At 43.9% G+C, this 26,808-nt stretch overlaps 1 protein-coding gene across 2 annotated transcripts in view; it reads right to left on the bottom strand.

The window, feature by feature from the left end:
- LOC141117455 (CD48 antigen-like) overlaps positions 1–26,808 on the bottom strand; it is a 91,983-nt gene that overhangs the window by 37,211 nt on the left and 27,964 nt on the right. For both annotated transcript variants that reach the window (XR_012237151.1, XM_073610327.1), the window contains exon 2: positions 5,933–6,250. Coding sequence is in view for 1 of the 2 variants with exons in the window: in XM_073610327.1 (XP_073466428.1) it covers positions 5,933–6,250 (318 nt within the window). In the remaining variant the exon portion in view is untranslated. The remainder of the gene's footprint in view (positions 1–5,932; positions 6,251–26,808) is intronic.

The following is a 26,808-nucleotide window of genomic DNA, read 5'->3' as shown; positions in this document are numbered from 1 at the left end:
CACAAAACACATTCTGCTATTACTCCCGAGTATGGCGATACCACATGTGTGAGACTTTTACACAGCGTGGCCACATACAGAGGCCCAACATGCAGGGGAGCACCTTCAGGCGTTCTGGAGTGCCCAGGCCAATTCTGACATTTCTCTTCTACATGTAAAAATCATCATTTATTAGCTAGAAAATTACATAGAACCCCAAAACATTATTATATGTTTTTTTAGCAAAGACCCCAGAGAATACAATGGCGGTCGTTGCAACTTTTTATCTCGCATGGTATTTGCGCAGCCCTTTTTTTTAACGCGTTTTTTTTGGAAAAAAACCTGTTTTGTGCTTTACAAAAACCAAAACAGTAAAGTTAGCCCAATGTTTTTGCATAATATGAAAGATGAAGTTACGCTGAGTAAATAGATACCCAACATGTCACCTTTCAAAATTGCACGCGCTTGTGGAATGGCGCCAAACTTTACTACTCAAAAATCCCCATAGGCGATGCTTTAAAATGTTTTACTGGTTACATGTTTTGAGTTACAGAGGAGGTCTAGGGCCAAAATTATTGCTCTCGCTCTACCGATCGCAGCGGTACCTCACATGTGTGGTTTGAACACAGTTTTCATATGTGGACGGGACTTACGTATGCGTTCGCTTCTGCATGCGAGCACACAGGGACAGGGGCGCTTTAAAAAATTTTTTTTTTTTTTTTTTTTTTTATTGTTCATTTTACTTTATTTATTTTAGTTTGATGCTTTTTTCCAAAAAAAAAAAATTTGACCACTTTTATTCCTATTACAAGGAATGTAAACATCCCTTGTAATAGGAATATGGCATGACAGGTCCTCTTTACAGTGAGATATGGGGTCAATAAGACCCCACATCTCATCTCTAGGCTGGGAAGCCTGAAATTAAAAAAAAAAAAAAAAACGATCCTGGCTTCGATCGTAGCGGTGAGTCGGTAGAAGCGCGGGAGGGGGGACATCCCCTCTCACCTCCCATAAGAACTATCAAGCAGTGGAACAGCCGCTATGATCATTCTCATGGTGTAGGGAATCGCCGGCTGAAAAAGCTGATATCTGAATGATGCCTGTAGCTGCAGGCATCATTCAGATATCCCCGCACAAAGTCAAGGACGTTGTATGACAGCCGGCAGGCGGGAAGTGGTTAAAACGCTTTTTTTTTTTTTAACACAAAGTTGTCCATTTATACAATATTTCTACCACATAACATGTACATACCAAAAATGACACCCCAAAATAGATTCTCCTACTCCTCCTGAGTACGGCAATACCACATGTGTAAGACTTCCACAGCCAGGCCACATACAGAGGCCGAGTACAGCTGAGTATGGCTCAGCATGGCAGGGTATGGCTGGGTATTGCGGGGTATTGCGGAGTATGGCGGGGTATTGCGGAGTATGGCGGGGTATTGCGGAGTATGGCGGAGTATGGCAGGGTATGGCGGAGTATGGCGGGGTATGGCGGAGTATGGCGGGGTATAGCGGAGTATGGCGGGGTATTGCGGAGTATGGCGGGGTATTGCGGAGTATGGCGGGGTATTGCGGAGTATGGCGGGGTATTGCGGAGTATGGCGGGGTACTGCAGGGTATGGCGGGGTATTGCGGGGTATGGCGGGGTATGGCGGGGTATGGCGGAGTATGGCGGGGTATGGCGGAGTATGGCGGAGTATGGCGGGGTATGGCGGGGTATTGCGGAGTATGGCGGGGTATGGCGGAGTATGGCGGGGTATTGCGGGGTACTGCGGGGTATTGCGGGGTAATGCGGGGTATTGCAGGGTAATGTGGGGCATTGCAGAGTATTGCACAGCATTGCAGAGTAGTGGGGATGGCTGAGCATGGATGGATGGATGGCTGGATGTCACTGTGCAGCGCTGTGGGCACTACACTTCCAGCCCACAGCGCTGCAGCCATCCATCCATCCCCCTCTCCGCTCACAGTGTACCGATCGGTACACAGGAGGGGGGGAGAGGAACCGGCGTCATCAGATGACGCCGGTCTGTTTACATGTGATCGCGCCGTCATTTGACGGCGCGATCACATGGTAAACAGCCGCGATCAGCGGCCATTTACCGGGATCCCTGATGCGCCGGGTCCGGAGGGTCACGGATGTGTTCGGGTGCGCGCGAGAGGGGAATTCTGGGAGGACGTCATAGTACGCTCTCCCAGAGTTAAGCAACCGCCCTGCAGCCGTCATTCTGCTATGGGCCGGTTGTTAAGTGGTTAAAGATAATAAACAATCATTGTCCAGAATAAGTGATAAAAACATCCTGATACTGATGGTTTTAAAATAATTATGTGGAATATGGAAAAGTTATATACTTTAAAGTAGTTGTAAACTACCCCCTGCCCCATGCCCTGAACATGGGGAGGTGGGTACTTTGGAGCAGGGGGGCTCCATGTTGATGGGGACAAGGGCCTCTTTACGACAACTCTGGGCTGTGGTTGTCGGGGTCTGCGGGCAGGGGGCTTATCGGAACCTGGAAGCCTCCTTTGACAAGGGGACTCCCAGAACCCGCCCCCCCCCCCCATGTGAATGGGTGTCTGGTACATAGTACCCCTACCCATTCACCAAAAAAGTGTAAAAAAACTAATAAAGACAAGAAACAGTTTTTGACAAATCCTTTATTAAAAAAAAAAAAAATAGTTCCCCTCAATGTAAATTCATCGTCAATCACGCTGCCCGCCGAATCCAAACAATGAAAAAAATTTAAAGTGCTCTCGCCTCCTGGGAGGCCCCCTGCCGTATACCCCCCAACTGCGCTTTGACATTTCTTATATAGACAAGAGGTGGGGCCACCAGGCTACGTCATCCGGTGCCACCCCCCCTTATGACGTCACGGACTGGTGCACACTTGGCATGTGACAACAGAAGGGGGCGATGCCCCCGGATGACGTAGCCAGGAGGCCCCACCCCTTGTCTGTATAAGAAATGTCAAAGCGCAGAGTGGGCATACGGCGGGAGGCCTCCCAAGAGGTAAGAGCGTTTTTAATTTTTTTCATTTTTCCGGTCAGGCGGGCAGCGTGACTGACGATGAATTTATATCGAGGGACACTATTTTTTATTTTTTAATAAAGGATTTGTCAAAAACTGTCTCTTGTCTTTATTACTTTTTAGGTGAATGGGTAGGGGTACTATGTACCTGATACCCATTCACTTGGGGGGGGCCCGGGATCTGGGGGCCCCCTTGTTAAAGAGGGCTTCCAGATTCTGATAAGCCCCCTGCCCCCTTATGATGTCACGGACTGGTGCATACTGGGCATGTGACGTCACAAGGGGGCGGTGTCACCGGGTGACATAGCCAGGTGGCCCCGCCCTATGCCTATATAAGAAATGTCAAAGCGCAGGGTGGGCATACGGCGGTAGGTCTTTTAGGAGGTAAGAGCATTCATTTTTTTTAAATTCTCTGGTCCGGCAGGCGGCGTGATTGGCTATGGATTTACATTGAGGGACACTATTTTTTTATTTTTTAATAAAGGATTTGTCAAAAACTGCCTCTTGTCTTTATTTCTTTTTACACTTTTTGGGTGAATGGGTAAGGGGTATGTACCCAATACCCATTCACATGCAGGAGCCGGGATCTGGGGGCCACTTGTTAAAGGAGGCTTCCAGATTTTGATAACCCCCCCTGCCCAAAGACCCCGACAACCACAGCACAGGGTTTATCGGAAAGAGGCCCTTGTCCCCATCAATATGGGGACAAGGTGCTTTGGGGTGGGGGGGCATACCCAAAGGGCCTGGTACAGACTGGGAGGGGACCCCAGGCTGTTTCTTTTTTCTTTATTTTTTCACTAGCCAGATGTCAGCAATTGTAACCGCAAGTCATTTTAAAAGGGATTTTACTTGTTTTTTTTTCTTTAGAAATTACATTTTTGCTGTAGCATGTTCTATATCTATGCTACAGATGCCCCACTTTATAGGCACATTAAGGGGACCCCCCAGGCACTATATTTAAAGGAATTTTTTATTTTTATTGTTGCACTTTAAGTATAATTAAAATCACTGCTCCTGAAAAAATTATCGTTTTTTTATTTTTATTATTGATACATGTCCCCCAGGGCAGTACCCAGACCCCCATACCCCTTTCATGGCCAATTGCATATAGGCCTTCAAAATGGGCACTTTTGACTTAGACTTCAATAGGGTTTACCATTTGGGTTTGATTATTTCCCCTGTTCGAGAGTTCTGCTGCAAACCTAACAGGGGGGGTGTTGGGCCCATCGCTAATGTCCAATTTTGGTGAGCCTGTGCGAATTGTAGTCTCAGTTTTCTGTTCTTACTGACAGGAGTGGGACCCAGTGTGGCCTTCTGCTGCTATAGCCCATCTACTTCAAGGTTTGATGTGCTGTGCATTCAGAGATGGTATTCTGCATACCTTGGGTGGACCAAGTGGGTATTTGAGATACGGTTGCCTTTCTATCATCTCCAACCTGTCTGCCCATTCTGCTCTGACATCGACAAGGCATTTTCCTCCACACAAATGCCGTTCACTGGATATTTTCTCTTTTTCGGACCATTCTCTGTAAACCCTAGAGATGGTTGTGTGTGGAAATCCCAGTAAATTAGCAGTTTTTGAAATACTCAGACCAGCCCATCTGGCACCAACAACCATGCCATGTTCAGTCACTTATATCCCCTTTATTCCCCATTTTGATTCTGGGTTTGAACTTCAACAAGTTGTCTTCACCACGTCTAGATGCCTAAATGCATTGAGTTGCTGCCATGTGATTGGCTGATTAGCAATTGGTGTTCCCAAGCAATTGAACAGGTTTACCTAATAAAGTGGCCGGTAAGTGTATATACAGTATATATATATTCCTACACACAGATCAGTTATGACCACCTACCCACAGCTCTCAACTGTCCCTCTTTCCTCCTCATGTATCCCTTATTTTGGTCTGATCCATATAGTTATATATAAAATGCATTTCCACATGATGTAAAAGAAAAAAACATGATTTGTCAAACCAGGCTACCTTTTTCTATTGCTCTGTGGTCTAGTTCTGATGCTCATGTGCCTATTGTAGGTACTTTTGGCTGTGCACATGGGTCAGCATGGGCACCCTGACTGGTCTGCACTGCAGCTTTGCAGTCCCATACACAACAAACTGTGATGCTCTACCTGCTCTGACACCTTTCTATTGAAACCAGCATTAACTTTTTTCAGCAATTTGAACTACAGTAGCTTTTCTATTGAATCAGACTCTACAGGCCAGTCTTTACTCACCAGGTACATCAGTGAGCCTTGGCCACCCATGACCTTGTCGTTAGTTCATCGGTTTCCCTTTTTTTGACCACTTTTGGTAGATCCTGACCACTGCAGACCGGGAACGTCCCACAAGAACTGCATTTTTTTCGTCTAGCCATTGCAATTCAGCCTTTGTCAGAGTCACTCAAATTCTTACACTTGCCCATTTTGTTCTGCTTTCAACACATTGACTTCGAGGGACAACATGTTCACTTGCTGCCTAATATATCCCAGCCACTTTTAGGTGCCATTGTAACAAGATAATCAAGGTTATCCATCTTACTTGTCAGTGGTCATAATGTTGTGGCTAATCGGTGTACGTCCTTCATAGTCTGTATCACCATCATCCTAGAAGGTATAGGCATTTATGAGAGTGTGGCCCACCCATGTACTGGTTGAAACTCACTCATTGTGCTTCTAAAGGAAATGTTTCTTTGCAATTGAGATGTGATAAACAGATATTTCCTTACATATGTCCTACAGCTTCTTCTGGTGTAGTAAAGCTAAACCAATTCATGCAATGACCTGAAAACTAGTGTGTAGCATTTCCGTTCACTAATGGGGCTGTAGTCATAAAAACCTAAACACACAGCTTTCTTTTTGAAAGAGACCCCTTAAGGGCTATCCCAACATATAATTTGATTTTCTTGTGATACCTTCAAATGTATTACGTACCATATACCATGAGCATAAAATTTGCATAACGTTCCTCTCCGATGAGAATAAATTGCACAGTATAATTTCCACTGTCCTCCATCCTGAGATCCTTGATATGTAATGTTGTTTCATTATGAAGCAATTTCACCCGTCCATTAAACTGATTTATGTAGAACTTTGTCTGATGATTATCGATCTGTGCAACTTTGTGTGACTTTTCTTTGCTCCTAAAATTCCAGTTAATCTCTTGTACCGGAGATGGAAGGCTTGGGCTACTGGGTAGTTCTACAGACTGGTGTAGGAGTCCAATCACTCGGACAAAATGATCCTGGTTGGCTGTAGGAAACAAGACACATAAATCAGAGACAGAGATCTTTAAAGCGGACCTTCAGTCATTTTTTTCAACTTTCCATCTATTAATCTTTTGCCCTTGTTCTTTTAACTTTGGATAGTAAAACATTTTTTTCTGCCAGTAAATACCTTATACAGCCCACTTCCTCTTTCTTGTCTGGTCATTAGCCTAGGCTTATGACTAGGGATGAGCTCGATGTTCAAATTGAATGTTAGTTCGACTCGAACATCGGGTGTTCGCCGAACAGCGAATATTATGGGATGTTCGTGGGAAATTTGAGCACCGCAGATCGCCCCATAATGCACTACGAGATCGCAGTGCATTGCTGTATGATGATTTGCCAAAGCATGTACCTGACCTGCATGCTTTGGCCAATCACAGCACGCTCTGCTGAGAGAGCCATAATTGGCCAAAGGCAGGGTGCCTTTGGGCAATAATGGCTCAGAGGGACGAAGTCCACGCCCCACACTATATAAGGCTGCTTACATAGCGGTCGTGTATAGTGTGTTATATATGAATATACTCTGCATTTAGCGTAGTCTATATATTCAGTGTATACTCTATATTCAGTCAGTGCAGGTAGTGTATTTGATGTATATATATATTATCTATCTATCCTCTGAATTTAGTGTAGACTAGATATTCAGTGTATGCTCTATATTCAGTCAATGCAGGCAGTGTAGTTTATATAACACAGTGTATTGAAGTGGTTAAGGGGAACTCTGCGGCAAAAATAATAATAATGTGGGGGTCCCGCCGACTGCTGTCTTTTCGCGGTGATAGCTGTTAAGAACGGGGCCACCCGGTGACGTAACCAGGTGACCCTGCCCCTTCTGACGTCATATGATGTCAGGGGGGGCGGGGTCATCAGTTTACATCACCGGATGGCCCTGCCCTTGGCTATATAACAGCTGTCAAAGCAAAAAGACGGCAGTCGGCGGGACGCCTCCCATGGAGGTGGAGTTTTTCCGTTTTTTTTTTCTCGGGACTGTCGGCTCCATGATTGAAGATGGATTTACATCGTGGGACACTTTTTTTTTTTTTTTTTTAATAAAGGAATTGTCAAAAACTGTCTGTTGTCGTTTTTACTTTTTTGACACTTTTTTGGTGAATGGGTAGGGATATAATGTAAATACTATCCCAGGTAGTATATACAGTTCTAAGATTCCCCAGCGTTATCCAAAATTAGAAAAACTATTTTTGCTGGTGTTACATCTTTAATTTGTGCAAATGTAAGGTTAAACTCAAGCTTAAAAAAAAAATAGTCTATTAAAATAAAAAAGCAGCTGATGCTGCAATGGCTTCACTTTTTCGGGTTGAATGATGGCCAGTGTCAGGGGATATGATTTCAATGAACAAATATATCAAAGGTGACTCCAGTAAACTGTTTACTCTAAAGCCTAGTACACACTAGTAGTATTTTTTTGTTCAAACCAGCAGGCTGAACAAAAAAAACTGAAGAGCTCAGGAGGAACCACTGTAGTAACAATCTGATGTTAAAACAGTGATCTCCCCTGCTGTGCTATTGTGTTCTGATAGGGGAATGGCCAACCCGACAGAACACACTGGCCAATGGCTGAGAGCCCTGATCGGGTGCCGATTGGCAGACCTTTCTTCGAGTCTTGTCCCTTCCACAAAATGCAACTGAACATCCGGATTCTGTTGGACCAGCTGAAGTACTCACGGGCCGAATGTCGGTCAGTTTCTATTGACGCCACCTGACATTCAGCCTGTGTGTACGGTCCTTTAGGCTCCGGAAGATTCAATTTCTTGAAGATAATCATACGTTTAATTTTCAATAAGATATTCTCAAGCAAAAGAAAATAAGGTGCGGTAGAATCATTAGAAAAATCAAAGAAAGAGGGAATGTGAAGATTTTTTGATGATTGCGTTTATACAGGGAAAGAGTTTTTCCATCCTATGATCTGGTTCCATATATACATTATTTTTTTTTACTTGATTATCTTAAAGTGTGTACTATGACAAAAAAAACATATGCAGTACATCTCCACAATACATGCACCTTTTCATCCTTTATTTAATTAAAGTAGTATTAAGCCCTGAGTTTTTTAATTTAATGTTTTGAGTGCAATTACATAATTCTTAGCCCAGTACCTGCATTTTACAACTTTCAATGCTGCTGGCTATTGCTCTCTTAGTTCTGCTTGCCTGAACATCCGGTCTGCACAGGAAAAAGTTATAAGTGGACAGTGCAGTCTCAAGTCAGTCTGTAAGCTTGGAGGAGGGAGGAGGAGTAGAGGAGTGCATAGCCATCCAAGGCTATGATGCTGTGTATTTCTGTTGATGCACACAGTGTAGGGAGACACAGCTCTAGTCTCTGAATGCAAGAGTGGCTGCATAGGACACTGTAAGAGAAAGCAGCCAGCCTGAAACAGGAAACCTGGGGCAGTGATCATAGCACCAGCTTAACGTGGAACATGGACAAGGATTAAAAGATAAAGAAGCTGCATACCCAGTAAGTTACAGTATTACCTACTTAGCACCACTTTAGACAAAGCAAGATACCCGTATATCGCTCCCTACTTCCAGGATTCAGGCACGTGCATGCGCACCCCCTCTGGTTGGCAAACGCTGTGATTTTACACAGCAGGAGCCTGTCCGCAACTCCCAGCCAATGATTCCAGGGACTATTGCAGCCCCATTATAAGTCGCTGATCACCACCAATAGTAGTATAAAAAAATAAAAATAAATTCTAGTATATATACAACAGAGTTTGTAGACGCTATAACTTTCATGCAAACCAATCAATATACACTTATTGGGATTTTTATCAAAGGAATGTAGCAGAATACATTTTTGCCAAAATTTATGAAGAAATTAGATTTTTTTGACATTTTTTTTTATTGGATATGGTTTATAGCAGAAAGTAAAAAACATTGTATTTTTAAAAAAATTTTAGTCTCTTTTCGTTTATATAATAAAAAAATAAAAAAAACAGAGGTGATCGAAAACCACCAAAAGAAAGCTCTATTTGTGTTAAGAAATGATATCAATTTTGTTTGGGTATGTGTTGCATGACCGCGCAATTACCAATTAAAGTAGCGCAGTGCTAAATAGCAAACATGGCCTAGTCATGAAGGGGATAAAATCTTCCGGAGCTGAGGTGGTTAAACCTGCTGCTGAAACTGAAGATCATTTTAAAGTCCCTGCAAATACAGATAAATAACTGTTGATGTGTCAGAAATCCACTCAGCTTCGCATTTTTTGGTTTAAAAAGTAAACAACCAAAAAAACAAACAAAACGCAGCCCTAATCAGATAGCGGAGGGGAGGAGAGGTGGATGGGATGAAAGTCCCTTATGAGGGCGATGATTCATTTTAAAGAGTAATTTTTTTTTTGAGAAAAAAAACATTCCTCTCTGGGTGATGTGTACATTGCAAGGATTTTAACTAACTTTGTTGCATATTCCTACCTTTTGTCATTCTGAAGAAATTGCGGTTTGTCTGTGTCCATGTGAATCTAATGGGAGTGATTTATAATTATCCATCAATTACTGCACATGCAGGGCTCTAATGAGGAAAGTGGCAGTGTCTGCATCAATCTGGACATGATTTCCATTTGAGAGTATCTCACCAAAAATGACATTTTTGTTGCAGGGGATGCCTGAAATCTGACTTGTATCTTGGTGCAGACTTCTGGGAAAACCGGCAAGCCAATCACACAAGCAGGAAATTATGTTTCTGGGGGATGTTCTGTACACCAGCTGTATACAGCCCACCTCCAGGTTGTCATATTGCATTTCTTTTTACAAAAAATTACAGCGCTGCAGATTAAAAAGGAAAAGAAATTATTTTTTACATGCAATTACAATGTGACTTGTGTCGCAATTACAGTATCTCACAAAAGTGAGTACACCCCTCACATTTTTGTAAATATATTATATCTTTTCATGTGACAACACTGAAGAAATGACACTTTGCTACAATGTAAAGTAGTGAGTGTACAGCTTGTATAACAGTGTAAATTTGCTGTGGCCTCAAAGTAACTCAACACACAGCCACTAATGTCTAAACCACTGGCAACAAAAGTGAAAAGTAATGTCCAAATTGGGCCCAATTAGCCATTTCCCCTTCCTGCTGTCATGTGACTCATTAGTGTTACAAGGTCTCAGGTGTGAATGGGGAGCAGGTGTGTTCAATTCGGTGTGATCGCTCTCACTCTCTCATAGTGGTAACTGGAAGTTCAAGATGGCACCTCATGGCAAAGAACTCTCTGAGGATCTGAAAAAAATAATTGTTGCTCTACATAAAGATGGTCTAGGCTATACGAAGATTGCCAAGACCCTGAAACTGGGCTGCAGCACGGTGCCCAAGACCATACAGCGGTATAACAGGACAGGTTCCACTCAGAACAGGCCTCGCCACGGTCAACCGAAGAAGTTGAGTGCACGTGCTCAGCGTCATATCCAGAGGATGTCTTTGGGAAATAGATGTATGAGTGCTGCCAGCATTTCTGCAGAGGCTGAAGGGGTGGGGGGTCAGTCTGTCAGTGCTCAGACCATACACCACACACTGCATCAAATTGGTCTGCATGGCTGTCGTCCCAGAAGGAAGCCTCTTCCAAAGATAATGCAAACAGTTTGCCGAAGACAAGCAGACTAAGGACATGGATTACTGGAACCATGCCCTGTGGTCTGATGAGACCAAGATAAACTTATTTGGTTCAGATGGTGTCAAGCGTGTGTGGCGGCAACCAGGTGAGGAGTACAAAGACAAGTGTGTCTTGTCTACAGTCAAGCATGGTGGTGGGAGTGTCATGGTCTGAGGCTGCATGAGTGCTGCCAGCACTGGGGAGCTACAATTCATTGATACTCATATTTTCTTTATTATATAGTATGAAAACCTTAAACTGTTAGGGGATTTTCTGAAATGTGATTACCTGCACTCACAAAAAGTACTAAATTTAGCACAAGCCTCCACCGGTATTCTTGGAAAGTACTGAATTGACCATGACACCAGCAGCTGGCCTGTAGTTCAACACCAACGGCCCGGTTCACAATGGTGTGACATGGGGTCTGACCTGTGAGAGCACAAGTCGCATGATGTATTAAATTAAATGTTTCCCTTTGAGAGCCGTCTTAACTGATCTGACATAAGTACTCAGACTTTAGAAAAGGTTCCTGCCCTACTTTGGTCTGACTTTGATACAACTTCAATGCCAAAGAGTGTAAAAAGGCACATTAAGTCGGATCAAAGTTGGACTTAAGTTACAAGGCAAAGTCGGATCAGTTGCGCAACTTTCACGTCGGAGTAAAGTGAAGCTCTAAAAGAAATAGGAGTTACTTTTGAAGCAGAATAGGGCATTTGTAGCCCCATTGACTTCAATAAGCACATGCAAAAGAAAATCCAAAAGAACTCACACTGCATGTGCTTTTCAAGCATTCCCATAATGGGGCCAAAACTGCGTAATCCTGCCCCAAACAAGCTGCTGTGCAGCACTTCTCTTTGCATAAAGTGCAAAACTGCACCAAAAAACCCTCAAAATTGTCTACAGAGTGAATGGGGGCTCGCTGTTATTCTGTATGCTACTATGTGAATGCACACCAGTCAGTTGTAAAGAAAAGTGACTTCTGATGTCCAGTGGCGTCTCCAGCTTTCATATTTAGGGGGGGCACATGGGGGGACAGGGACAAAAGTAGGGAGGCAACTATAAAATGCAAATATATATATAAAGGTTGTCTTGCCACCGGGCCCTGGTGTTCTACCACTGTGGGGTTCCCCAGCCTCCTCTTGCTGTCCTGCCCCTGCTATTGACAGCGCTGGTCTGGCATCTCTTGGAATTTACAGGCTGGTTCTCCTGTCCTAAGGATGGGAGAAATCAGTCTGTTTTTTCAGTAACTGAGAGTCCTGGTGGAGTCCTTCCTGCAACTCGCTCTTCTCCCTGCCAATGAGGATGCAGGGGAAGGAGCAGATCGGGCGGCTATGGTTGTGTGAGCGCTCACATTATGCAGTGTCAGCGAGCAGAGGGAGGGGGGAGGAATCACCCGCAGGAGCTGACTGGGGACGCTCTCCCTCTCAATAGAGACTGTGTTACTCCAGCAGTGGCCCAAGTAAGATGCAGCGCATCCGCTACGAATGCAAACAAAAAGACATTGCCTTTTTGTAAAAAAATGTTTTTAATTGGGAGGGGCACATGGTGGGGCACAGCATAATGTTGGGGGGGTCAGGGCCCCCTCTGCCCCCCCCCCCCCCCCCCAGTGACGCCATTCCTGATGACTGCACCATGTATATAACAGATAAACTACTTCTCAGTCATTTTGAGCAGCATCTCCTACAGTAAAGTGTAGGCAGGGAAAATCAACATGTTCACTTAAAGATGAACTCCAGGCAGATATAAAAGACACAAATTACTGCCCCTCTGTGATTATGAATGCATCATTGCACTTTTTTAAATTCAAAGAGTGCATTTACTTAAAGGGGAAGTATGGGCAAAGCTTTTTTGTCCCTACTTCTCCTATGGATCTCAGGAGTGCAGTTCATTAATTTTAAACCCAATACTTCTCTTTTATTTTGAGTAGCCATCCTATGTACAGCAGAACTCAGACTGGGAGAAGGAGAACCCAAAGACAGGCAGTCTACAGTATTTATTCCCAAACAAATAACATGCTAATAGGAGAAGAGAGCAGAGTTACAGAGAGATGATTTTCCTTTCACTGTCCAGTCACAGACTGGGGCAGAGACAAGACCTATGAGTCTTACTTAACTGCAGCAGAATAAAATCTCTTAACAGACAGGATTGTAGTGTGTGGTAGCGATGTGTAAATCTCTGGACTTGGACAGAAATACAAACTCTTTGGCAGGTAAAACAGCTTCTTTACATGTATTCCATATGTGTAGTTAGTTTATTTTCTGCAGTTCAGATTTATTTTGCTCCAAGCTACTTATATTCACCTCAAAGCTGGAATACTTTTTTTGTTAACGTTTTACACATGGAGAGACCCCTAGCATCCACTGGAGCACCTGTGTGGAACACCCTAAAAAGGGTGTTCTGGTGTCCCACACTAGTGCTCCTGCGTCCAGATGTGTAACCACTTCCCGACCGGCACACGCCGATGTACGTCCGCAGAATGGCACGGCTGGGCAAATGGGCGTACCCGTATGTCCCTTTGAATTTGCCGCCGTGCCATCGCGTGCGCACACTGGCCGGGAGCTCCGTGAGTCGGTTTGCGGGTCCCGCGGACTCGATCGAGTCTGCAGGGATACCCGCGATCACCTCACGGAGAGGAAAAACGGGGAGATGCTGATGTAAACAGCATCCCCCTGTTCTGCCTAGTGACAGTGTCACTGATCTCTGCTCCCTGTCATCGGGAGCAGAGATCAGTGACGTGTCACAACTAGCCCATCCCCCCTACAGTTAGAATCACTCCCCAGTACTGACTTAACACCTCCCCACCCCCTAGTGGTGAAATCCTTCACTGCCAGTGTCATTTACACAGGAATCAGTGCATTTTTATAGCTGATTGCTGTATAAATGACAATGGTCCCAAAAATGTGTCCCCCATAATGTCGCAGTCACAATAAAAATTGCTGATCGCCGCCATTACTAGTAAAAAAAAATTATTAATAAAAATGCCATAAAACTATCCCCTATTTTGTAAACGCTATAACTTTTGCGCAAACCAATCAATAAACGCTTATTGCGATTTTTTTTTTACCAAAAATATGTAGAAGAATACGGCCTAAACTAAGGGAAAAAAAATTTTATATATATTTTTGGGGAATATTTATTATAGCAAAATGTAAAAAATAATGCTTTTTTTTTAAATTGTCGCTCTTATTTTGTTTATAGCGCAAAAAATAAAAACCGCAGAGGTGATCAAATACCACCAAAAGAAACCTCTATTTGTGGGGAAAAAAGGACAAACCCATCTAGACAACAATGTACTAAACTTCTTTTAATACAAATAGGCATGAACAAATGTAGTGAACCTGCATCTGTCAAAAACATTGTATTAGTGGGCGAGCGAACAATGTTTACTACGAAGGATTACTGTGCCCACAAACCTGAAACTTGCCATACAACAGTAAAGAAAAGCACATGGAGCAGCATGCAAGTAATAATAATAATATTAGGAACACAGGACAAATACTTACTTTTAAGCAGTTTCCTGATCCTTCTGTACTGATCGTGCTCCCTCAATTTCAGGTCTGACCAGCGTTTCCTCCATTGCTCCTTGGATCGTCATACCACAAAATTACTGTGCAGACTTCTTACAACTTTAGTCATGATCTTGGCCTTTCTCACATTTGGGTTTGGGTACGGTCCATAGTTCCCATCATAGTCGGCCCTCTTCAATATGTCCACCATCTCTACAAAGGACATATTTGAGGCCTTATATCTCCTCCTGGATCGGGACGTTTCTGGCTCCGGGCTTTCGTCGTTGCTGCTATTATCACCCACCTGCTGTGTCTCCGCCATGTGCTCTCCCACTGCGCCGAAAGAGAAGCAGTGGGGAGTACACTAGAAAGAAGGTCAGGGGCGGTGTTTCACGCATGAGCAGTGTATATAAAGCATAACACGCGTGCGTCGTACGTACGATCTGTGAGCGGAGGGCGGAGTAGCTTAAGCGCCGATCGTGCAAACAAAGGTACAATTTTAACTTGGGGCATCAGTGGTTAGTGGCCTATACTGCTTATAGATTGAGGCCTATAATGGGACAAGATTAGGAGAGTTTAGCCTGACATTATGGTTTGTCTTGTGTTGTGTCTTGCAGATAAAATGGATAAATTTACTGATCCAGATTTCTTGCCAAACTTTATTCATAAGTACATAGAGCTGACCTGTCTGTGGCAAATAAAATACCAATATTATAACAACAATCTAAAGAGGAAGGCAGCGCTGGATCAACTGTTGGAATTGGTGAAGCCGGTGATTCCCATGGCAGACATCAACTTTTTGAAGTGCAAAATTGGTGGCCTGAGGAGCACGTATAATTGGGAGCGCAAGAAGGTCCAGGATTCCATGAGATCAGGAGCAACAGCAGATTACATTTATGTCCCCAGGCTCTGGTGCTACGACAGACTGCGGTCTTTGTCAGACCAGAGTGAACCCAGGCAATCACTCTCAACCCTTCCTTCCACTCTGCCTTCCACCTCAGCTGAGGCTTCCGACGTACAACCTGGGCTTTCCACCCAGGAAGATGTGGAGGAGCCCAGCTTGAGCCAGGTATAGCATTGCTCAACATAATTCTTGTCAAAAAATTAATGATGTTACTAGATGTTATTATTGATCACTAATTTCAGAATTAACAAAGTGGTTTACAAATCAATAGACAGTAGTAGCCAAAAATGATTGGGACAAGAATGAAAAATGCTGGGGTCAGAATGATAGTCTCTTATATTTGTTAACATTCAATTTGCAAAAGTCATGAGCTCAAAATTGTGTGTGATTGATGACCAAACAACTAAAACTATGTCCCATTTTCATACACAGGAAAGTCTCAGCCAGGAGGAGGCCGTGGAAAGTGGCAGCCAGGTGGTGGCCATGGAAAGTGGCAGCCAGGAGGTGGCCGTGCCCAGTAGCCTGATCGAATCCCAGGTTCCTCGCCTCCCCCTTCCAACAAAAAGGACCAGGAAGGCGAGGAACCTGGAGGAGTCAGCGACTAATTTGATTTGGCAGGCTACTGTGGTCCTCACAAACACCCCTAATGTCCATGAGGCCTTTGGGTGTATGACGGCCAGTAAAATGGAATTTTGTGTGTCGGACTTGTGTTACACACGCTCAGAATTTTCAACAACAAAGTTTGTTGTGGGAAAATTTGAGAACCTGCTCTCAAACATTGGTGTGCGGAAATTCCGACAGCAAATTTGTTTTTGTTTGCTGGGTTGCATTTTTGGGGCTTTTCCTTTTAGTTTTTCAATCACCTTTTTCTGTCACTTTTTAAATAGCTTTTTTTTTTTTTTTCCCTGGTTCCTTCAGGCTATCAATTAAGGGGGGTGGTTAATTGCTCACAGGTGCCTATATAACTGTGTGTAGGATTCATTCTGAGCCTGCTCAGTCTGAGGCTGTGGAACTCTGTGTAAGTGGAACTGGTATAAGTGGTGAGTTAAAAACCAGAGTTTAAAACAGGAGGTTATAACAGGGGTCATAGTACCTGTGTAGTGTGAGTACCTGAGTGTTTTCTGAGTAGTGTGTGTGGATTGTTAGTACTTGTGTATTGTGTACTGTATACTTGAGTATTGCGAGTGCACGTAGGTCTGCGACTGTTCTGCGATTGCACGTAGGTCTGCAAATACCTGGGTATTGTCTTGTTGTGTACCTGTGTATTGTCTTGAGTATTAGTGCCAGGAAGCTAGCTGTTAGGTAATTTGGACAGGGTAAAATCCCCAAATCCTCACTAAATTTAATAGGTACGATGCCCGGCGGGTGTGGAGAGGCGAATACTGCTGTGCAAAATCTAAGCACATTGTTTCCTTGGAAGCCCAGGTTCTGAATCTGGGGAAGCAACTGTCAGCACTGAGAAGTCCCTCCATACTAAAGGAGAGCCAGGAACGTACACGGCAGGTGACGGCAGGGGCCAGCACAGAGGCAGGTGGAGACAAAGAGGCGCAGGCACTAGCAAAGAGTAGATGGGTGACAGTCAGGAGGGATAGAGGGGGAAGTGCCAGGGTGGCCGATCCAGGACTGGAGCATCCCAATAAGTACGCTCCATTGAGTGACATTGGTGAAACCAGTCAGGGACCAGCACTGCTGGATCTGAGGGACTCTCCTAGCTGCCAGGGAAAGAACTCCTTCAGTGAGAGTGGGGGGGCAGCAAAGGGAAAGGAAAGACAGATTCTGGTGGTAGGGGACTCAATTCTTAGAAGGACAGAGAGGGCAATCTGTAACCAAGACCTGAAGCGCCGAACAGTATGTTGTCTACCGGGCGCTCGGGTTCGGCACATCACGGATCTTGTGGACAGATTACTGGGAGGGGCTGGGGAAGACCCGGCTGTCATGGTGCACGTTGGCACCAATGACAAAGTCAGAGGCAGATGGAGTGTCCTAAAGAACGATTTTAGGGACTTAGGAGCTGAATTGAGGAAAAGGACCTCCAAGGTAGTATTCTCAGGAATACTACCGGTACATCGAGCCACACCAGAAAGGCAGAGGGAGATTAGGGAAATAAACAAGTGGCTGAAGAGCTGGTGTAGTAAGGAGGGGTTTGGGTTCCTGGAGGACTGGGCCGACTTCTCAGTCGGTAACCGGTACTATAGAAGGGACGGACTGCACCTAAATGAGGAGGGTGCAGATCTGCTGGGAATGAAGATGGCCAAAAAGTTAGAGGGGTTTTTAAACTAGGCGATGGGGGGGAGGGTCCAGAGACAGAGATAGCCAGCGCGGAAGATATTCCAGAGAGTAGTATTGGGGGCATTAGTGGTAGGTTAACCAAAGCACAAAAACACAAGGTGAGTATAGTAGCAATTCCTAGTTGCAATCTCGAAACACCCAATACGAGGACAATATGCGACCGGTCTAAACTATGTGGCATGTTCACCAATGCCAGGAGCATGCCGGACAAGATGGGTGAACTAGAGATACTGTTGTACGAGGAGGATTTGGATTTTGTGGCTATTTCAGAGACCTGGTTCAACAGCTCTCATGATTGGCTGGCAAACATTCAAGGGTATACCCTATACCGCAAGGATAGAGAGGGTAAAAAAGGGGGAGGGGTATGCCTATATATCAAGAATAATGTACAAGCGAATGTGAGAGATGACATCACTGAGGGAGCTAGAGAGGAGGTGGAATCCTTTTGGGTAGAGCTCCAAAGGGATGAAGCTAAGGGGAAAATAATACTGGGAGTATGCTATAGGCCCCCTAACCTGAGGGAGGAAGTGGAGACGGATCTCCTATCACAAATTGGATTAGCAGCAAGGATGGGAAGTGTTATCATAATGGGGGATTTTAATTATCCAGACATAGACTGGGCGGAGGGAACCGCGCATTCATTTAAGGCTCGCCAGTTCCTTAATGACTTGCAGGACAATTTTATGGGTCAGATGGTAGACGCACCAACTAGAAATAAAACATTACTGGATCTACTGATTACCAACAATACAGACCTGATCACGGATGTGGAAATACGGGGCAATTTAGGTAACAGCGATCATAGGTCAATTAGTTTCAGTATAAATCACACAAATAGGAAATATAAAGGGAACACAAAGACACTGAATTTCAAAAGAGCCAACTTCCCTAAACTACAAACCTTGCTAAAAGTCATAAATTGGGATAAAATATTAGGAACAAAGAATACGGAGGAGAGATGGGTTTGCTTTAAGAGCATATTAAATAAGGGCATTAGCCAATGTATCCCATTGGGTAATAAATTTAAAAGAGCGAACAAAAATCCTGGATGGCTTAACTCCAATGTAAAAATGCATATAAAAGCAAAGGAGAAGGCCTTCAAAAAATACAAGGTTGAGGGATTATCCTCAGCATTCAGACTTTATAAAGAATGCAACAAGAAATGTAAGGGTGCAATTAGGACGGCTAAGATAGAACATGAAAGACACATAGCGGAGGAGAGCAAAAAAAATCCCAAGAAATTCTTTAAGTATGTAAACAGTAAAAAAGGGAGGACAGATCATATTGGCCCCATAAAGAATGAGGAAGGACATCTGGTTACAAAAGATGGGGAGATGGCGAAGGTATTAAATTTATTCTTCTCCTCAGTCTTCACGAGTGAATCGGGGGGCTTCAGTAACCAAAACTGCAGTGTTTATCCTCATGACACAACACAGGAAGCACCTCCATGGTTAAAAGAGGACAGAATTAAAATTAGACTTGAGAAACTTAACATTAATAAATCACCGGGACCAGATGGCTTGCATCCGAATGTACTTAGGGAACTCAGTCAAGTGATTGCCAGACCGTTGTTCCTAATTTTTACAGACAGTCTACTGACTGGAATGGTACCAACTGATTGGAGAAAAGCCAATGTAGCACCAATATTTAAAAAGGGCCCAAAATACATCCCTGGGAATTACAGACCAGTTAGCCTAACATCAATAGTATGTAAACTCTTGAAGGGGATGATAAGGGACTATATACAAGATTTTAGTAATAAGAACGATATCATTAGCAGTAATCAGCATGGATTCATGAAGAATCGTTCTTGCCGTTCTTGCCATGCTATTAACCTTCTATGAGGAGGTGAGTTGCCATCTAGATAAAGGAAGGCCCGTAGACGTGGTGTATCTGGATTTTGCAAAAGCATTTGACACAGATCCCCATAAACTTTTATTGTACAAAATAAGGTCCGTTGGCATGGACCATAGGGTGAGTACATGGATTGAAAACTGGCTACAAGGGCGAGTTCAGAGGGTGGTGATAAATGGGGAGTACTCAGAATGGTCAGGGGTGGGTAGTGGGATCCTCAGGGTTCTGTGCTGGGACCAATCCTATTTAATTTGTTTATAAACGACCTGGAGGATGGGATAAACAGTTCAATCTCTGTATTTGCAGACGATACTAAGCTAAGCAGGGCAATAACTTCTCCGCAGGATGTGGAAACCTTGCAAAAAGACCTGAACAAATTAATGGGGTGGGCGACTACATGGCAAATGAGGTTCAATGTAGAAAAATGTAAAATAATGCATTTGGGTGGCAAAAATATGAATGCAATCTATACACTGGGGGGAGAACCTCTGGGGGAATCTAGGATGGAAAAGGACCTGGGGGTCCTAGTAAATGATAGGCTCAGCAATGGCATGCAATGCCAAGCTGCGAATAAAGCAAACAGAATATTGGCATGCATTAAAAGTGGGATCAACGCAAGAGATAAAACGATAATTCTCCCACTCTACAAGGCTCTGGTCCGGCCGCACCTGGAGTATGCTGTCCAGTTCTGGGCACCAGTCCTCAGGAAGTATGTACTGGAAATGGAGCGAGTACAAAGAAGGGCAACAAAGCTAATAAAGGGTCTGGAGGATCTTAGTTATGAGGAAAGGTTGCAAGCACTGAACTTATTCTCTCTGGAGAAGAGACGCTTGAGAGGGGATATGATTTCAATTTACAAATACTGTACTGGTGACCCCACAATAAGGATAAAACTTTTTCGCAGAAGAGAGTTTAATAAGACTCGTGGCCACTCATTACAATTAGAAGAAAAGAGGTTTAACCTTAAACTACGTAGAGGGTTCTTTACTGTAAGAGCCGCAAGGATGTGGAATTCCCTTCCACAGGCGGTGGTCTCAGCGGGGAGCTTTGATAGCTTCAAGAAAGTATTAGATAATCACCTGAATGACCGCAACATACAGGGATATACAATGTAATACTGACATATAATCACACACATAGGTTGGGCTTGATGGACTTGTGTCTTTTTTCAACCTCACCTACTATGTAACTATGTAACTATGTAAATGTCCAATGGAGCATACACACGGTCTGACTTTCGGACAACAAGCTCACATACAACATTTCCCATCAGAAATTCTGACCGTGTGTACGCGGCATTAGATTGCACACAGGTGGACATCATTTCACTAATTATGTGACTTCTGAAGGTAGTTGGTTGCACCAGAGCTTTTTATGGGCTTCATAACAAAGGGGGTGATTACATACGCACATGCCAATTATCAGTTTTTTATTTCTGAAAAATAGTTTTATGTATATATTTTTCTAATTTTACTTCACCAACTTAGACTATTGTGTTCTGATCCATCACATATATTTCAGATTAAAACAACATTGAACTAAAGGCTGTAATGTAACAAAATGGGTAAAAACCCAAGGGGGGGGGGGGTGAATACTTTTGCAAGGCACTGTATATATTGGAACAGGTGGAGGAAAGGTGCATGCAGTATACAGTGGGGACGGAAAGTATTCAGACCCCCTTAAATTTTTCACTCTTTGTTATATTGCAGCCATTTGCTAAAATCATTTAAGTTCATTTTTTTCCCCATTAATGTACACACAGTACCCCATACTGACAGAAAAACACAGAATTGTTGACATTTTTTCAGATTTATTAAAAAAGAAAAACTGAAATATCACATGGTCCTAAGTATTCAGACCCTTTGCTGTGACACTCAAATATTTAACTCAGATGCTGTCCATTTCTTCTGATCATCCTTGAGATGGTTCTACACCTTCATTTGAGTCTAGCTGTGTTCGATTATACTGATTGGACTTGATTAGGAAAGCCACACTATATCTATATAAGATCTTACAGCTCACAGTGCATGTCAGAGCAAATGAGAATCATGAGGTCAAAAGAACTGCCTGAAGAGCTCAGAGGCAGATTTGTGGCAAGGCACAGATCTGGCCAAGGTTACAAAAAAAATTCTGCTGCACTTAAGGTTCCTAAGAGCACAGTGGCCTCCATAATCCTTAAATGGAAGACGTTTGGGACGACCATAACCCTTCCTAGAGCTGGCCGTCCGGCCAAACTGAGCTATCGGGGGAGAAGAGCCTTGGTGAGAGAGGTAAAGAAGAACCCAAAGATCACTATGGCTGAGCTCCAGAGATGCAGTCGAGAGAAAGTTGTAGAAAGTCAACCATCACTGCAGTCCTCTACCAGTCGGGGCTTTAGCAGAGTGGCCCAATGGAAGCCTCTCCTCAGTGCAAGACACATGAAAGCCTGCATAAAGTTTGCTAAAAAAACACCTGAAGGACTCCAAGATGGTGAGAAATAAGATTCTCTGTTCTGATGAGACCAAGATAGAACTTTTTGACCTTAATTCTAAGCGGTATGTGTGGAGAAAACCAGGCACTGCTCATCACCTGTCCAATACAGTCCCAACAGTGAAACATGGTGGTGGCAGCATCATGCTGTGGGGGTGTTTTTCAGCTGCAGGGACAGGATGACTGGTTGCAATCGAGGGAAAGATGAATGCGGCCAAGTACAGGGATATCCTGGACAAAAACCTTCTCCAGAGTGCTCAGGACCTCAGACTGGGCCGAAGGTTTACTTTCCAACAAGACAATTACCCTAAGCACACAGCTAAAATAACGAAGGAGTGGCTTCACAACAACTCCGTGACTGTTCTTGAATAGCCCAGCCAGAGCCCTGACTTAAACCCAATTGATCATCTCTGGAGAGACCTACAAATGGCTGTCCACCAACATTTATCATACAACCTGACAGAACTGGAGAGGATCTGCAAGGAGGAATGGCAAAGGATCCCCAAATCCAGGTGTAAAAAACGTGTTGCATCTTTCCCAAAAAGACTCATGGCTGTATTAGATCAAAAGGGTGCTTCTACTAAATACTGAGCAAAGGGTCTGAATACTTAGAAACGTGATATTTCAGTTTTTCTTTTTTAATAAATCTGAAAAAATGTCAACAATTCTGTGTTTTTCTGTCAATATGGGGTGCGGTGTGTACATTAATGAGGAAAAAAATTAACTTAAATGATTTTAGCAAATGGCTGCAATATAACAAAGAGTGAAAAATTTAAGGGGGTCTAAATACTTTCTGTCCCCACTGTATATTGGATTAGAATTCTGCCACAAATATCCTAGATATGCCACTGATTGGCTGCTCATGTTTGTCGATGCTAGTGAAAAAACTGGACTGGAAGGCTCCTTTGCGTGCAGATGTAAATGGTCCACTGTTCTCTGCAAAGTGCTGTGTAAAAAGTAACATTATAAAACAGAGTAAATTCTGTGAACACTAGATAGGTATGACCTATTAGACAGGAAACTACCGAGGTGTTTCAATGGTGAAATGTTCTGCTTTAAATAGCCTTCCAAGAAATAACATAAACTAACCACAGGATGCTGCACACACTTTAGATCTGTAATCTTCAAAAACTTAGCTAGTGACCCCATTTATGTGTAAAAACACAAAGATGTACTGAACATCTTGTTAAACATTATAAGGATAAGTACACACACAGCTATAGTACTTGAAAAACTTTAACACATGAATGAGCAGCAAATATTGTAAGTGCTTACTTCAGCAGTATCAATTGCAAAGGCAATTTTTTTTAAAGACACTTACCACCCCAGCGAACCAGCGCTGTAATCACCAGGGCTGGTTCTTCGCCAGTCTTCAGGTCCCAAGAACTGCCATCTTGCTTTTGGGAAGTCTGTGACTTTTGGGTGTTTTACAGCCAACTTCCCACTGTGCACGTGTGAGTCACTGCAATTTCTTAATGGTCTTGCAGTCCTGCAGTCTATTAGGACTGGTGACGTGTCCCAGGAGGTTGTGGATGGGGAGGGCTGAACATTCGCTCTGCTTGTCTGGGTGAGCAGAGCAGAAGTAGGAGATGCCACCTGGCAGAAATAGAGGGATATGAGCAGAACTTCTCTTTTCAGGTGACACAAACAACAAAGTGCTGGCGCTCAGGATATGGGTATAGATGTCAATGTGATCTAACACGTCCAGGAATAAGGGTAGACAGAGTCCAAGTAAGGGGAGATGACGTTTCCTTAATGGTGATGGTGATGGGTCTTGAGGGTGAGACACAGACTAATGCCCTGTACACACGATAGGATTTTCCGATGGAAAATGTGTGATAGGACCTTGTTGTCGGAAATTCCGACCGTGTGTAGGCTCCATCACACATTTTCCATAGGAATTTCCGACACACAAAGTTTGAGAGCTTGCTATAAAAAAACAAAATCCGTTGTCGGAAATTCCGATCGTGTGTACACAAATCCGACGCACAAAGTGCCACGCATGCTCAGAATAAATTAAGAAACGAAAGCTATTGGCTACTGCCCCGTTTATAGTCCCGATGTACGTGTTTTACGTCACCACGTTCAGAACGATCGGATTTTTCGACAACTTTGTGTGACCGTGTGTATGCAAGACAAGTTCGAGCCAACATCCGTCGGAAAAAATCCATGGATTTTGTTGTCGGAATGTCCGATCAATGTCCGACCGTGTGCACAGGGCATATGGGCTCAGCTTTTCTCAGGAGTGAAGCCAATTCTGGATTGCAACATAAGGTAAAACAGAAACTTGAGAAAGGAGCGCGCATGCTTCGTAAGAGCTTTGCGCATTCTCTGAAACGTGTTGTGGGGACATCACACGCTGAAAGGCATCATGCTCCGGGCCGCTCACATATGGTCACGCAGTTATCACACAGGATCAGCTGGCTTCCCTCCTTGGTTCACCGCGGTTCTTGCAGGGCTCACTGCTCACACAGGAGATGTTGTAGACGATCCTGGGGGAAGTCCTACCTTTTTGTTCATTATTTCTTACCTCCATGTAAGTGTTGGAATATCTTTGTTCTTGTTCAATAAACATTTTTCCGTTTCTCCTTCTCTTTTCAGGTGAAGTTCTGCTTTAATCCAATAGTGAACTTAAAGTGTAAGTCAAACTAAAACTTTATGTTTTGAATAGAGTGGGGAATAGTTAAATTGGTGATCAGTGGGAGGAAGGAAGAGCATTGGTGCTCAGTGGGGGGGAAGGGGGGACATTGATACTCGGTAGGGGAAAAGAGGGACATCTGTGCTCATGAGGGAAAGAGGATGCATTGGTTCTTAGGTTGGGGACTTTGGTCGCCAGTGAGTTACCTCCACTCTGCATCCTAAGCTACTGCCTTACTACACTTGTCTGCCAAAACTACGCTGGGCATGGAGCTCTATGTTGGGAAGGAGATTTATCTGCCTGAAAGAGCAGCTATAAAGCCAGAGCTGGATGCTGGAATCATCATTTCAGTACCTGGCAGTGGGACACCATCCCCATGACCCCAAGACTGAGTTGAAATCCCCAGATGGCCCAGGGCAGTGATGGCAAACCTTGGCACCCCAGATGTTTTAGAACTACTTTTCCTATGGTGCTCAACTACACTGCACAGTGCATGAACATCATGGGAACTGTAGTTCCAAAACATCTGGGGTGCCAAAGTTGGCCATCACCGGTCTAGGGGAATCCAGGACTGTTGGAAGGTATGCAATCACTCTCATAAAAAAATATAATGTAATTTCAAAAGTTGTTTTCAAAGCATTTATTAAAAGATTATGGGTGATCCTGCCATGAGGGTGACAACTGTCTTCCAACTTCAGTCCTGCATTATCACCCTCTCAGACATGCTCTAGTGACTCCAAGGGGCTGTGCAGACACACAGACAGTCCTTCATTGTCACCTTCAGGAAGCTGGTTCACAGCTATGGTGTGCAGCCAATGATGGAGTAAGTGCATGTAGACAAGAAATGGTTAAACAAGAGGTTTAGGTTGGGACTTTATATGAGACCATGACCATCCAGTACACAGGTCTCCATCCCATTGTATATGAGAAAAATAGGGGGGAATTGGGGAAAAAGGGGGCAATTGGGACTTTATATGAAACACATCACTAGGGCAGGCTGAGTCATCAGGTGTAAAAAAATATGTAAGATTTATTGATACCACATGAAAAACAGAGTGCAATAGATGATACTCACATATAGTCAATATAGATATGGTACAGAGTAAGTAAAACATGGCAGTAAGACATATTGTAGTAACATAGTAACATGTTAAACATTGTAGCATAGGTAAATTACAGTATCATCAACATTACACCCCACATGTGTACACGTAATCAATATTGTATTAAAATCAAACTGATGGCTAAAACACTAAAATGCCCATGGTAGATGCATATTTGTTGTGACATGTCAAAAAGTAGTGAATGTTCAGTTGTAATGCTCGACGCGTTTCGTGGAAGTTTGTCCACTCATCAGGAGCAGCTATCTGGAAATATCTAAAATATAGTGTAGTAATTAATAATATTTAATAATAACAGGAAGAGGGGAAGCAAAAACGCTAGTCCTAGCACTCTTACCTGTGGATATGTGGTAAAATGGTGGTAGAGCATATATAGTAATGTTCATGATGGTAGGAGATAACCAGGGATGAATGTAGCATCCCCACGGGAGCTGAGGAGGTAACCACGTGGTGGCATGGCGAGGCAATTCAGGGTACCGTAGAAAGATAGGTAGTGGGAAGGTTCCCCTTGGTATCCAACATGGTAGTGTAAAATAAGGTATAAACCCAAGGTAGCTGTAAATTAGGTAAAGTAGGTGTAAGCAAAAAACGGGTAGTGTTGGATGACCACAAAGTGGAAAATAGAATTTGGGACAAGGTAAAGTGACAGTAGAAAGGGCATAAGAAAGCCAGACAAGTGATGTCAAGGGAGCCAATGAGATGAGAAAAAAGAGAAAGCCCACCACAAACACCAAATAACCAAAGTGAAGGGACAGTGTATAGCGGTATGTGTGAGGACAGGCAAGTGGATGGGGGTATAGAAGGCATAGTGCAAGGAGATAGAAGTTCATGGTTACCTGAGATGACATATTCTCAGCCGGCCAGCCATCGAGGCAACCCCCAACGTAACGCTGGGACGTGCTGTGAGGGAGGAGAGGAAGCAGCCCACTAAGGCGACTAGCGCCTATATAGGCAACCTCCGCCTCCATCAGTCTGCACGCCAGATAGAAACAGCGTCACGTCAGCACGTGACGTCAGATGACGCCAGACGTGCCGACGTGCGGGGCGTGGCGTCGACGCACAGCGGACAAACGCCCACAATCCCGTGACTGGTGGATCAGGGGGATCGGGGGATAGCGACGGTGCGCGTCGCAACTCCCGGGGATGGAA

The sequence above is a fragment of the Aquarana catesbeiana genome, linkage group LG13, assembly GCF_042186555.1.
Source record: "Aquarana catesbeiana isolate 2022-GZ linkage group LG13, ASM4218655v1, whole genome shotgun sequence".
NCBI lineage: Eukaryota > Metazoa > Chordata > Amphibia > Anura > Ranidae > Aquarana > Aquarana catesbeiana.
This window is presented reverse-complemented; position numbering and strand designations above follow the sequence as displayed.